Source organism: Pyxicephalus adspersus, chromosome 10 (assembly GCF_032062135.1).
Source record: "Pyxicephalus adspersus chromosome 10, UCB_Pads_2.0, whole genome shotgun sequence".
Lineage (NCBI taxonomy): Eukaryota > Metazoa > Chordata > Amphibia > Anura > Pyxicephalidae > Pyxicephalus > Pyxicephalus adspersus.
The window spans coordinates 342,768-356,053 of NC_092867.1; the positions used below are offsets into that span (position 1 = coordinate 342,768).

General features: G+C 44.3%; 1 protein-coding gene across 1 annotated transcript; it reads right to left on the reverse strand.

Annotated features, from left to right (window-relative positions):
- Nucleotides 1–336: 336 nt before the first annotated feature.
- Nucleotides 337–6,453, reverse strand: RAB11FIP2 (RAB11 family interacting protein 2). The gene is made up of 4 exons (XM_072424369.1): nucleotides 5,803–6,453; nucleotides 4,825–5,263; nucleotides 3,941–4,031; nucleotides 337–1,189 (listed from the first exon to the last, which is right to left on the reverse strand). The coding sequence occupies exons 1-4, from the start codon at nucleotides 6,149–6,151 to the stop codon at nucleotides 962–964; spliced, it is 1,107 nt and encodes a 368-aa protein (XP_072280470.1). The 5' UTR covers nucleotides 6,152–6,453; the 3' UTR covers nucleotides 337–961.
- Nucleotides 6,454–13,286: the final 6,833 nt, after the last annotated feature.

Sequence of the window (13,286 nt, forward strand, 5' to 3'; positions counted from 1 at the left end):
GAATTTTTTCCCCCAGTGGTGGGGTCAGGTACCAATGCTGGATGGGAAGACCTTTCTTACCATTCCAATTCATCCCAAAGGTGTTCAGTAGGGTTGAGATCAGGGCTTTGCGCAGGACACTCCATAGTGACCCCATGTCTTTATGGAGGGGGCTTTGTACCCTAGGGCACAGTCATGGGGGAACAGAAAAGGGTCTTCACCAAACTGTGACCACAAGGTATTTGTATTACCAGACACCTGAACCCCATCATTTGGGGGACCTGGCCATATTTTGCATTCACACAGTTTTCTGAGAAATAATTCCTAACGTGTTATCGATTTACAATCCAGCACTCATATTTCACCACATTCTTTTATTTTCTTAATTATAACACTAAAAAGTGACCCCTAAAAACTGCAGCATTGCTTGAAGTGTGATATGGGTAACATTATACAATCATTGTTCCAGGTTTACCCGCAGTGTATAAATATAATACTATGAGAGGAAGGCCCATAGACAGCTGGCTGGTGAGCCGTGAGTCTGGGTAGATACTTCAGGGTGGATATTGCACAAAGTGATTTTTGCTATATTCCCACCCGGCAGAAATTCTTTTTCTTTGTTAAAGTCTTTTAAATAACAAAGTCAGGAAATGAAACCCCTCCGGTCCCAGTTCTCAGAGGCCCCAATTACACAATAATACATTTAGAGTCAGTATAGCAGATAGCACCAAGGAACAGAAGATGTGCTCAGAAATACAATCACCCCCTGCACCTTTTTCAGGTGATAATACAGCAATAGGAACCTTCATTGTACCCTAAATTTACATTGAATCCCCTCAGAGGACTCCTGAGGTGGGGATTGTACTTTTCATGGCTCCATTTGATGCATTTTGAGGACCTTTGCCAGAGAACTCTTTGTGAGGATCATAGGGAAGACATGGCAGCCACTTTCACCCCTCTGGATGATCTTACTGGTGGATGGCTAACTCTGGTTGAATTTGCCAGCTTTCCTTGAAGGCACATAGGGCACTCTCAGAATGCTGGGTGTCTCTTCCATCACCCGCACCAACAAGTTGTCAATGTAGTCCTCCAGTTCCCGAATGTGACTGTCCTTCTTCTTCAGAAGTTCCTTGTGCTTGAACAGCTCCCGCTCCACCTCAGAGCGGGTCAGATGATTGTACAAACCGGATCCTTCTAATGGATTCTGGTCCTGTGGGGAAATATATAAATAATGTGATATGGGGTATACACAGCATTACAGGGTTACTGTAAGAACAGGTATATATTATAAGAACAGGTATTATATTAGTATATATATATATTAGTATATATTAGTCATATATAGATTTTCAATATTAGGGAAGCATTCCAGCTGGATTCCAGAAATGATTACGTAAATTATACAGAATATAAACGTGAACTTTTCATACAGAATCTGTTTCATTTACATGACGAGTAAATTGTAAGGGGTAGAGAGTTGCTGGTTGGATATCTATATTTGCATCATAGTTGGTGCTTTGAGAAATGAGGAACAATATATTTCCTCCATATTCTAGGGTTCATGGAACCAGTGTGTGCTCTCCTTCATTCCTGGGATGATGGGACCAGGACTTGTCCTGTATATTCCATGAGATTTTGGAACAAGTGTATTTCCACCATAATCCCAGGGACCATAGGACCAAGGTATATTCTACACAACCCTGGGTTATGGGACCACAATGTGTTTGCTATAATCCCTGGTGTGTCTCTCATCATGCCATGGGACATTAGAGCATTGTATGTCCTTCATAAATAATGGCATGGGACCATTGCGTGTCCTTTATTTCTGGAGCCATTGGACCAAGGTGTGACTTCCATTAAACCTGGAGTTTTGAGACCCAGGTGTGTCCTGCATCATGCACGTGTACCAAGATACCCCAAAAACCCAGGGCTCATGGGACAAACAGGTGTCCTTTGTTATCTTTGGGGTCATGTGATGCATATTGAATGAACCCATGGGTGCCAGGCTGCAGGTGTGGCCTACCTTATCCCAGGGTTATTAGACAGAGATGTCCATGATGATTCTAGAGTTAACCAGATCTTACCGTTATCATTCATTATTCCTGGTATAAGACCAAGGCGTGTTCTACGGTAAACCAGGACAATAAACTCCTGTTAGATGGGGGCCAAGAATGGTGTTCCTTTTAGGGATTTCTATCAGTCTGGGTGATATAGGAAAGCAGGGGATGTTGTGATTTGTGGTACTCTACCTATAACTTATATATGGCTCCTTTCCCTTGTAAGTCCCTGGTGTAAAGACCTGAGAGTTTTCTAAAAAGAATTCAATTATTGAAAAGCTCAGTTACAGTTCTGAGTATTCCTGACCAAGATAGCTGCATGTGTGAAGGGCTTTATCACGGACAGTCCTCAGACACTATGAAATATTGCGTCCAGTGACCACCAGCACATACATGTTTACCGTCCCGGAGGATTTCTGTATCATTTGTAGGAACTTTTTATTGTGCCATTATTGATGAAGGTGAAGTCAGTCCATCCAGATGAGAGATGAAAAATTCTGCTCCTGTTCTCCATACAGATAACGTGGCCCTCTCCCCCTCACTTCCTCCTCTCCCATTTTTCAGCACATCATTAAAATCTGCAGGTGCTTTCCCTTTCTGTGGCAGGGAGTGCCAATTAAAACTGATGATTCACACTGATAGTTTGGCACAAGGACACAGTTGCCATAATTGCTCCCTCCTGTCCATTGTGATGGGAGAACACAACAAAGGCGGTGAGCTCTGCACAAAGTTCTGTCATATGGGGACACTTACCACTATCCTGGAGAAATGTCTCCCAGAGGTCTCAGTTACCACACACAGAGAGGGTAATATATACTTTTTAAATTTTACACTTTTATGTATAGTCTGCCTTCCATATCGGTATATCCATTCTTTTCATATAAGTACATGGTACACAAGTCCCATACACTGATTACTCATATTCCCATTACTATCTATAACTAACATGGCACAATACTACCCATCTGTGAAGGGCCGGTGTGACCCACAATCAGCCTCCTACATCACTAGGATTTGTAGATAACCCCACTGACAAATCCTAGGCCTCCTTTAAAAATTAGCCCATATGAGTGTCTGTAATCCTTCTATTAGTTTCCTTATCTGAATAATAAAATATATGAAAACTGTCCGTGCTCCAGATCTACAGAGGGAGACTCCACCTCACAGGTGCAGAAAAATAAATTCCCACTGATTAGCAAAAACCTCATCAAAGGGTTATCAGCAAAGACGTGCAATGACTTCACGCAATTGCAGCACTCCCCTCTGCAACCTCTACCAACTGATAATTAGTTCTGAGAGCAAAATAACCCAGTACAGGATGGAGAGGGGCCAGCAATGGCAGTGTGAAGAGGGGTGGTAATGGGGGGATGGAAAGGGGCCAGTGATGGCAGTGTGAAGAGGGGTGGTAATGGGGGGATGGAAAGGGGCCAGCAATGGCAGTGTGAAGAGGGGTGGTAATGGGGGGATGGAAAGGGGCCAGCAATGGCAGTGTGAAGAGGGGTGGTAATAGTGGGATGGAGAGGGGCCAGTGATGGTGACGTGAAGACGGGTGGTGATGGTGGCATAGAGAGGGGCCAGTGATGGCAGTGTGAAGAGGGGCGTTGATGGTATGGAATAGGTAGGGAGGTGTGGGGAACTGCAGTGATGGCAGTGTGGACAGGGATCAGTGATGGTGGTGTGAAGGAGGTCATGAATGGGTGTACACGTTGGGGTCACTGATAGTGGTGAAGAGAGGAGACAGCAATCCCTTATAACACAGCTGACCCCAAAATATATCACATTGTATAATATGTGGCCTCTGACATATTGCATGACCCCAGATTATATCACATTGTATACTATGTGACCTCTGAATATCCCTGAGAGGGCATATTATGTTCCAGTGGCTGACACAAAGTACTTACCAGTGATCCATGGGGGGGAAGGTATGAATCCAGTCCTCTGCCACTTCCAACTTGTGCTGAAACCTCAAATGTGCCGAGTTTTTGGAAAGAACTGAAAGAAAATATAATGTAGATGTAGAATTAATGATGGAGAATACCAACTTGCAATACTGCAGACCACAATGATTTGAAATATAGAGAAAGCAGCATTCACAGATCTTCAGTGAATGGAAAGATTCACCAATTCCTAAAATTTCATACCTGCTGCATGCATTGTTGTGTAATACAGACATAGGGTCACAGATCACAGTATCTTCTATGGGTATAGTGCAGGGTCATGAGTGCTTAGTGACGATTCAGTATTGGTGCAGCACCTATATAGTATATCCTATGTATATGCATATTATTCAGGCTGAATATCTAAAATCTCTGCTCTGTAGATTAACATTACAAAGTATTGTACTGTAGATCCATAGTATGTCTGTAGTATAATAGACAGAGTATCATTGTCCAAGCTTGTCCGTCCATCCTGGAATAATGCCCACACCTCCCTGAGATGACATTATTTGTATTATATTCGGGGTCCACTTATACCAACTTCCTTAATTACCTAAAATCCATCTCCCAGGGCCGTCTAATTACCTATTCCTTGTCCCCAGCGACCTTGCTAATAACTTTTCTAGGTCCTCCATTGTGGATCTGACGACACATTCAAATTAAAGGCACTTTCTAAATTCACACCTGTCGCCAGCTGCAAATTGAGAAATTTTCACATCAGCTGATTAGCTGCATAGATTGTCGCCGGCAATGCACTGAGAAAGAAAATCTAGCCTGGTGGTAGGCATGGCTATGGGGAATGACTGGTCACAGTGATAGAGAAGACAATGATGAGATAATATAGTTACCGCTGTTCCGGAGGGTGACTCCCCACTCGAAAGGGATTGGTGGACTCGTAGCTGGGTGCCAGTGTTTGAAGGGCACCGTCTAAACCTCGGCTCTCCGGACCCCAATCAGAAGTGTCCTGGCTCTGCCGCTCCAACCTTTTGGCATCTTTCTTCCCTGTCACTCTCTCAAACAGACTCACTTTTTCCTTCTTCTTCCCATCTCTCCTGCCCTCCATTGTCTTTGAATAAGTTCCTGGAGCTGTGCCGGAGCTGTCCCATATTTCTGCCCGCTCATCACCAGGAGCCCATTGCCGAGGGAGAGTAGCAAATTTCTGAGGAATGGGGCTGCTGAGAACTGGCTCATGGCTGCTCCAATCACTTCTGGGCTGAATGCTCTCTGCCTGGTTGTCTTTGGACGTGTCTACGCTCATTGTTCTTCTGTGAGGTGACTTCAGGCCACCTACAAGACAGCATGGAATGGTGAAATGGGACAGTGCAGGTAATTATGGAATTAGTGTACAGACCCCAATCAGGTTCAGGAAAAGTCCCTATTTTCTGTTATTCTGTCTACAGGTTTGTTTCAGTAAATCTAATCCTATGAACAATATGCAATACAGAAAACCCCTAAACATGTATATTAAAGCTTCTCTCCATAGACTGTACCCCTAAACACCCCTTTCTAGTGTCCTGAAATCCCAAATTGTTTTTGGCCAGAAATAAGCTTTATGATCCCTTTGTCTTTGGTCAATTCATATTCTGGACAAACCTAGGACAGAGGACAGATTAACATTTCATCAGCTGTAATAATGTGTTGTATGGTATCAGAGACAGAACTCCCGTAATAAATGTATCTGCCCCAGGAACTGCCCCGCATGGGGCATCACATGAGCAGCGCTTGTGCTGACCATTTCCTGGTTGGTTTTGTACCCGGTAAGCTGCCAGCCTGGACATAACTGTGGCAGGATTTGTAGTTCTTAATGTCAGAATAACTGAACTCACCACTCTCCTCTGCAGAGCTAATGGAGTCCAATGGCTGTTTCCCTGCTCCCCCACTGGAACTGAGCCGGGAGGGTGGAGGGCCGACTAAATCAGACATGGAATGGGCAGAAGACAGGCGCTGGGGCCCCAGAAGGTAAGGCTTCTTGGGTTTAGTCTTGTGTGGTGGCATTTCAGTGCCATCAGTGTACTGTGTGCCATGGAGTTGACTTGTGCTGGGAATGATGGCAGAAGAGGTGTCTGACCCATCCGGCTTCCTTCCCTTCATCTTGTCTTTCAGACGAGCGAATGGCGAGCGACTTTTGTCCTTCATGGAGAGGTCGAACATGCTGGCCGTCATATTGTTCCTCATAAACTGGATATTTACTTTCAGATATCCTCTGTCCTTGTTCCTCTTTCCTTGTTTGGACTCCAACTTGTACCACCTACAAAGAAAGTGTAAGAAGAGTCAGGGACAATGCAACTTCAATGAGTGCTCTGCTGTGCCGCCATCTTTGTTCATTTCACAAAACAGAGGAAACAAAATGATAAAATCCCACAGAAAGAGATTATTATTAAATGGGGGAGATTCTCAGGTTCAGGCTATTTCCAAACTTTTCCATTGTACCCTACTTGTGGGCTGAATTGTCCAATGTGGTAACAAAAAGTCTGCATGGCATGAAAACACATGAAGGCAACACAACTCCCACACACATGGATTGCAGGGCATCACTACCATAGACACCACTACCATGACCATTACCACCATGGCCATTACCACCATGGGCATTGCTATCATGGACATTACTACCATGGCATCACTACAATGGGCTCCACTGCTATGACATGGCCATCACTACTATAGGCACCCCATATGGCATGGGCATCACTATTATGGGCACCCCATATGGCATGGGCATCACTACTATGGGCACCCCATATGGCATGGGCATCACTACCATGTATTCTTGTGTGTTGGCAGCCCAATGAAAGTGAATAGGCTTCCTTAGCACAATACACATTATTAAATGGCACAATTTACAAGAATGGTGAATGGGCCCTTTAGACGAATCCCAGGCATTTCTTGATGAAATGTTGGTATTTTTGCCCATGCAGTCCTACAATTGACATTGGACACCCAATCTAGTGACTTTTCTCTGCTTGGTCACTAATGGTAAGATGTAAATCGTGGTGTCAGGACTCGGTGGCTCCATACTATAGGTCAGTTCTGGTATTTGAACCATCATATATTAACCATCATATAACCTTAATATTATAGCTGTGAGTTTGTATTTAGGGCCCTTGGTGTGCTGAAGGTGACCCTCCCCCTCTCTTCCAGTATTCCACCATCATTCACCATGGGGAGATTCCCATTGCTGCCTCTACTATCACACCGCCTGGTGCAGGGAGTTCTCGGTTATTCTGGATCTGCAAAGACCAGAGAACTTCCCACATTTGTCTCTCCCTGGGATCTGGTTTATTATTCACCAATTTTTCTCCCCCAGCCTTGTGGAAGGGAATAAAGTGAACCCAAAATCAGACGATGTCTTTGCTGGGGTTTCATTACAATAAAGGGGTCCCCTATATAGTCACTATCGATGGTTTCTTCATCATTCTTTTATTGGTTATTCACAATATTTTAGTGTTCCTGGGGATGTCCATGGATTGGTAAATGGACATTTATTGTGCAGCGCTGCGTAATATGTTGGCTCTATATAAATTCCTGTTTATTATTAATAGTAAATTTCTTGTTACGCAGAACATTGCCACACGTTTTCATGGCTGTTTTTGTTTTGCTACGACCCCCAGGTGTATTAATTCTGAGGTCATGTGGCACAATAATTGCCCGCAGGTGACCTGCAATCAGATAATTACACAACTTATATGGGGCAATTGGCATCCCAATCATATTCAGGGCCCTCACAGTGGGGGGGGTATTTCATGATCACCATTGTTGGTATAGTTAATCTGAAAGTTTTCTATTTTTGGAGTTTTTTGGTTGGTGACATGAATTTGCAGAAAATACAATTTCATTCATCCTGGATAATATTAATGTAAAAAGATGAACTTCTTTCCCAACATTTGGGTGAAACAATGCAGTGATTGTCTCCTATAAAGATTCACCCATTTCCCTGCTTGTGATTGTTCAATGGCCTTAGGAAGGGATATAAAAACCACCATTACCATCACTGTGTCACTATGATGAATGTGTCTTGGCACAGCCTGGCACAATCTGCCATCCTCAGGCCTGGCATGAATGACTGAAGTAGCTGAAAGAGAAGTGTGGGGATCTCCTGAGATTTGCAGTGTCCAGAGATATAAGGAGCAATGATATTCCTCAGCATGATTGTTCTATCTGACTTATGGCGGGATTATTCTCCAGGTCAGGAGATTCTGGGTGAATCACATTTCTATGAATGCTTGGCATTCACCCCTCCGGTACCATTCAGTCTGTTCCTAATTTATAATCCAAACAGTGATTGCTGCTCGATACTTCATATATGTGGGGCCCCTTCTGTTCATGTCTTTGTATCACCGATCAGCCTCCCAAGTTATTTCCCATTCACAATGCAATGACACAATCTAAAACTTCCAAATATGTCAGGGACATGTAAATACCCGATAATGGGGAGAAATACCAGCCTCGGTTATGGGGCCCACATGGCCCTAACAGTCGTGTGACGCACATAGTCCTGTCCATAGTCGTGTGACGCGCATAGTCCTGTCCATAGTCGTGTGATGCGCACAGTCCCCATAGTCCCCATAGTCGTGTGATGGGCACAGTCCCTATAGTCGTGTGATGCGCACAGTCCCCATAGTCGTGTGATGCGCCAGGATGATAATGCCAAGATATGTATATACCTGGATGGTATATAGGTGTGCCCTGTATATTATTTTACATATATATATATATATATATATATATCATCATACGTTTGCCCCTATGTGCCCTGTATGTTATATTACACATAAATATCTCATCATACGTGTAGTTGCTCCCCTGTCCTGGTGGCCGGACGTTTATCTCTAAGTGCCTCTCCTTCTTTGTGTTTAGTGGCCGGGTGGATGGAGTCTGCAGATTATCCTGTATGGGAGAGGAGGCAGCTCTGTGTTTATCTGGAACCCTCCACACACAGACAATAAAAGGCTTTTATGTCTCCAGCAGCCATACAAGTGCCTTGAACTTGTCAGGAGTTCAGGTGTGCACACAGACCTACGAGTTACAGGAATGTATAAGCTGAGCCATGAGCGCCCATACATCTGCCAGACCTCATAGGAAGAGTCTCAATTTCAGCCGAATAACTGAGCCATTCAGGAACAATAAGGTTCAAATTGTACTTTCCTCAACACAACATTAGCTCTGAAAGGCCAGGAGATGCAGCACTCAGATGAGGCCTGGAGATGGCTTACCGCTCACAGAGAGCATTATCTGAACAATAATCCCATTAAATATATCATCTTGCAAATAGCTAAATCCAGTTAATTAACTTGTATTGCACGGGAGACCTCAACCAGCGTTTGCAGTCAGGATCCATCGGTTATTAAAGTGCAAAAGGACATTTCAATTTCCTTGTTATATATCTTTAATGAGCTGAAGACACATGACGTGCAGCCGCTCGGAACACTGCTTCACCTTCTAAACAGAAATAACTGCTTGTTCTGCATATTGGTGCCGAGTTCCTCTGTGTAGTGCTGGCACAGCCTGCCCTGGACCCAGCTCCTGGCCCATTACCTACATTAGGTTCCATTTCTGGAGGCCTCATCGTCTTATCTTCTAGTATGGACAGAATAATGGAAACTCTTCCTAACAGCTCATAACACAATTGCCCTCTTCTTTTAAAAAACCCACTCAAGAGTTATAATTAAGGTGTCCTTGGTAATAACAAATCACTTTTTGGATTTTTCCCATTGTCTTCTCAGTCCTGAATTGGAACCCCTGGGCCAACACAAAAAATTGCACAGCATTCCACCCAGACTAAAACATTCTCCTGCCATTGCAGGGTTATGGTTAGATTGTAATATTAGGAGAAAAGAACAAATAAAAGGGGCACTCAGCTTTACCACCCTTGTTCTGGGTCACAGATGTGGTGCCTTGTTTTGTTTCTGGTTTCATAGATTTGGGGCCTTGTTCTGGTCTCACAGATTTGATGCATTGTTCTGGTTCTGGTCTCAAAGATATGGTGCCTTGTTCTGGTTCTGGTCTCACAGATTTAGGGCCTTGTTCTGGTTTCAAAGATATGGTGGCTTTTTCTGGGCTCAGAGATTTGGTGTCTTGTTCTGGTCTCATAGATTTGGGGCCTTGTTCTGATTCTGGTCTCACAGATTTGGGGCCTTGTTCTGGTTCTGGTCTCACAGATTTGGGGCCTTGTTCTGGTTCTGGTCTCACAGATTTGGGGCCTTGTTCTGGTTTCAAAGATATGGTGGCTTGTTCTGGTCTCAGAAATTAGGTGTCTTTGTAGATTTGGGGCCTTGTTCTGGCTCTGGTTTCATAGATGTGGTGGCTTGTTCTGGTCTCAGTGATTTGGCTCATTGTTCTGGTTTTATAGATTTAAGGCCTTGCTCTGGTCTCAGAGATTTGGTGTTTTGTTCTGGTCTCATAGATTTGGGGCCTTGTTCTGAATCTGGTCTCACGGATGAGATTCTGGTTCTGGTCTCACAGATGTGGTTCTGGTTCTGGTCTCACAGATTCGGTGCCTAATTCAGTCTCCAGTCTTAAAGGTCCAGTGGTTTTTCACAGAATCAGACAAGTTCTGCAGCTTTTGTGTGGTTTCCATACAGCTCCGAAAATTTTATCAACAGCCGGCTCCAACTAAACATAACAGTTCCACCTTTACCACGATTCGTCCTAATTAGGCCGTGCAGTACCCACCTACATCTCACTGTCACCAAGTGACCCCTATGGTCGTTGTTCACCATGGTAACCAAAGTAACCGAGATCGGAACAGAAATTATTCTCATTTTTGTCACATTTTCTTGTTTTTTAAGGTTTTAATGATCTTGGGTTGCAGCTATAAATTGCTTCCATGGTGTTTCTTTATTTTACAGGTTTTATATTTTACATTCATTAATTAGGACCAATCAGTGAGTGGCTTTTATGGAGGTTTTGACTTTTTTCGTTGCCATCTAGCCCTAAACTTCTTTTTTGACCCATTACCAGCACAAATTAAATGCAACCAAATTACACTATGTGCGGTTCAGTACACTGGGGGGGGGGGGGGATCATACAAGTTGGGGGCCTTGTTACTGTCTCCTAAGTCCACCCCTAAATAACCCAATCCTCGTCCAAGCACCATATTAATTTACCGAGCCATGTATGATATGTATGACCATGCAAATCATTCACAGTGACTCCTATGGTCGTGGCAGGTGCCTGGTGTTGTTTATGATGGTTATGGCAGACTGTGCCCAGTGTTGGGTATGACAGTTATGCAGACTGCCCGGAATTGGGTACGATGGTTATGACAGACTGTGCCTGGTGTTGTCTATGATGGTTATGGTGGACTGTTCCCGGTGATGTGTATGACAGCTATGGAAGACTGTGCCAAGTGTTGGGTATGATGGTTTTGGCAAACTCTGCCCAGTGTTTTGTATGACAGTTATGTCAGACTGTGCCCGGTGTTGTTTATGGCTGTTATGGCAGACTGTGCAGTGCTGGGTATGATGGTTATGACGGACTGTGCCCAGTGTTGGTATGATGGTTATTGCAGACTGTGCCTGGTGTTGTCTATGACAGTTATAGCAGATTGTGCCTGGTGTTGTGTTAGACAGTTATGGCAGACTGTGCACGGTGTTGGGTTTTACAGTTATGGCAGACTGTGAACAGAGATGTCTATGATGGTTATGGGAGATTGTGCCCAGTGTTGTGTATGACAATTTTGGCAGACTGTGCCTGGTGTTGTGTATGGCTGGTATGGCATACACAATGTACAGCACTGCGTAATATGTTGGCGCTATCTAAATCCTGTTTATTAATAATAATAATAATAATAATAATAATAATAATAAAAATGGCAGACTGTGTCCAGTGTCGGGTAAAAGGGTTATGGCAGACTGTGCCTGCTGTTGTCTATGTCAGACTGTGCCAAGTGTTGTGTTTTACAGTTATGGCAGACTGTGCCCCGTGTTGGGTATGACAGTTATGGCAGACTGTGCCCGTTGTTGGGTATGACAGTTACCACAGACTGTGCCTAGTGTTGTCTATGATGGTTATGGCAGACTGTGCCCGGTGATGTGTATGACAGCTATGGCAGACTGTGCCCAGTGTTGGGTATGATGGTTATGGCAGACTGTGTCCAGTGTTTTGTATGACAGTTATGTCAGACTGTGCCCGGTGTTGTTTATGGCTGTTATGGCAGACTGTGCAGTGTTGGGTATGATGGTTATGACGGACTGTGCCTGCTGTTGTCTATGACAGTTATGGCAGACTGTGCACGGTGTTGGATTTTACAGTTATGGCAGACTGTGCACAGAGATGCCTATGATGGTTATGGTTGATTGTGCCCAGTGTTGTGTATGAGAATTTTGGCAGACTGTGCCTGGTGTTGTCTATGGCAGACTGTGCCAAGTGTTGTGTTTGACAGTTATGGGAGACTGTGCCTGGTATTAGGTATGATGCTTATGGCAGGCTGTTCCCTGTGTTGTCTATGACAGTTACGGCAGACTGTGCCTGGTGTTGTCTATGATGGTTATGACAGGCTGTGCACAGTGTTGTGTATGATGGTTATGGAATAATCTTCCCGGTGTTCGGTATGATGGTTATGGCAGACTGCCCAGTGTTGTCTATGACCGTTATGGCAGACTGTGCTAGGTGTTGACTATGACAGTTATAGCAGACTATGTCCAGTGTTGTCTATGACCGGTATGGCAGACTGTGCCTGGTGTTGTCTATGATGGTTATGACAGACATTGCCCGGTGTTGTTTATGGCTGTTTTGGCTGTGCCCGGTGTTGGGTATGACAGTTATGGCAGACTGTGCCCGTTGTTGGGTATGACAGTTATAGCAGACTGTGCCCAGTGTTGTCTATGACCGTTATGGCAGACTGTGCCCGGTTTTGGGTATGACTGTTATGGCAGACTGTGTCCAGTGTTGTCTATGACTGTTATGGCAGACTGTGCCCGGTGTTGGGTATGACTGTTATGGCAGACTGTGCCCGTTGTTGGGTATGACAGTTATAGCAGACTGTGCCCAGTGTTGTCTATGACCGTTATGGCAGACTGTGCCCGGTGTTGGGTATGACTGTTATGGCAGACTGTGTCCAGTGTTGTCTATGACAGTTATGGCAGACTGTGCCTGGTGTTTTCTATGAGGGTTTCAGTCTCCAGGTCATGGGGTTTCCAGAGGTTGTCAGTAAGAAACAATGTTGAACATTTTTTCTTTAGGCCATAAATGTTGAAAAGTGAGTTGGGTCTTTGAATGAAAGGCGTCTTTCAGCTTGTGCTGGTGGGATAAAATTTCTGTATCTTGGATCTGCTGTAAGTGCCATGTTTCACCAAGATAGACTTCCATG

Excerpts from the sequence above, each read along its gene's own strand:
- RAB11FIP2 (XM_072424369.1), bottom strand. The coding sequence starts at position 6,151 with ATGAGGAACAATATGACGGCCAGCATGTTCGACCTCTCCATGAAGGAC. Across the intron at positions 5,264-5,802 it reads TAGCTCTGCAGAGGAGAGTG|GTGGCCTGAAGTCACCTCAC; the intron begins GTGAGTTCAGTT and ends GCTGTCTTGTAG. Across the intron at positions 1,190-3,940 it reads TTCCCCCCCATGGATCACTG|GACCAGAATCCATTAGAAGG; the intron begins GTAAGTACTTTG and ends ATTTCCCCACAG.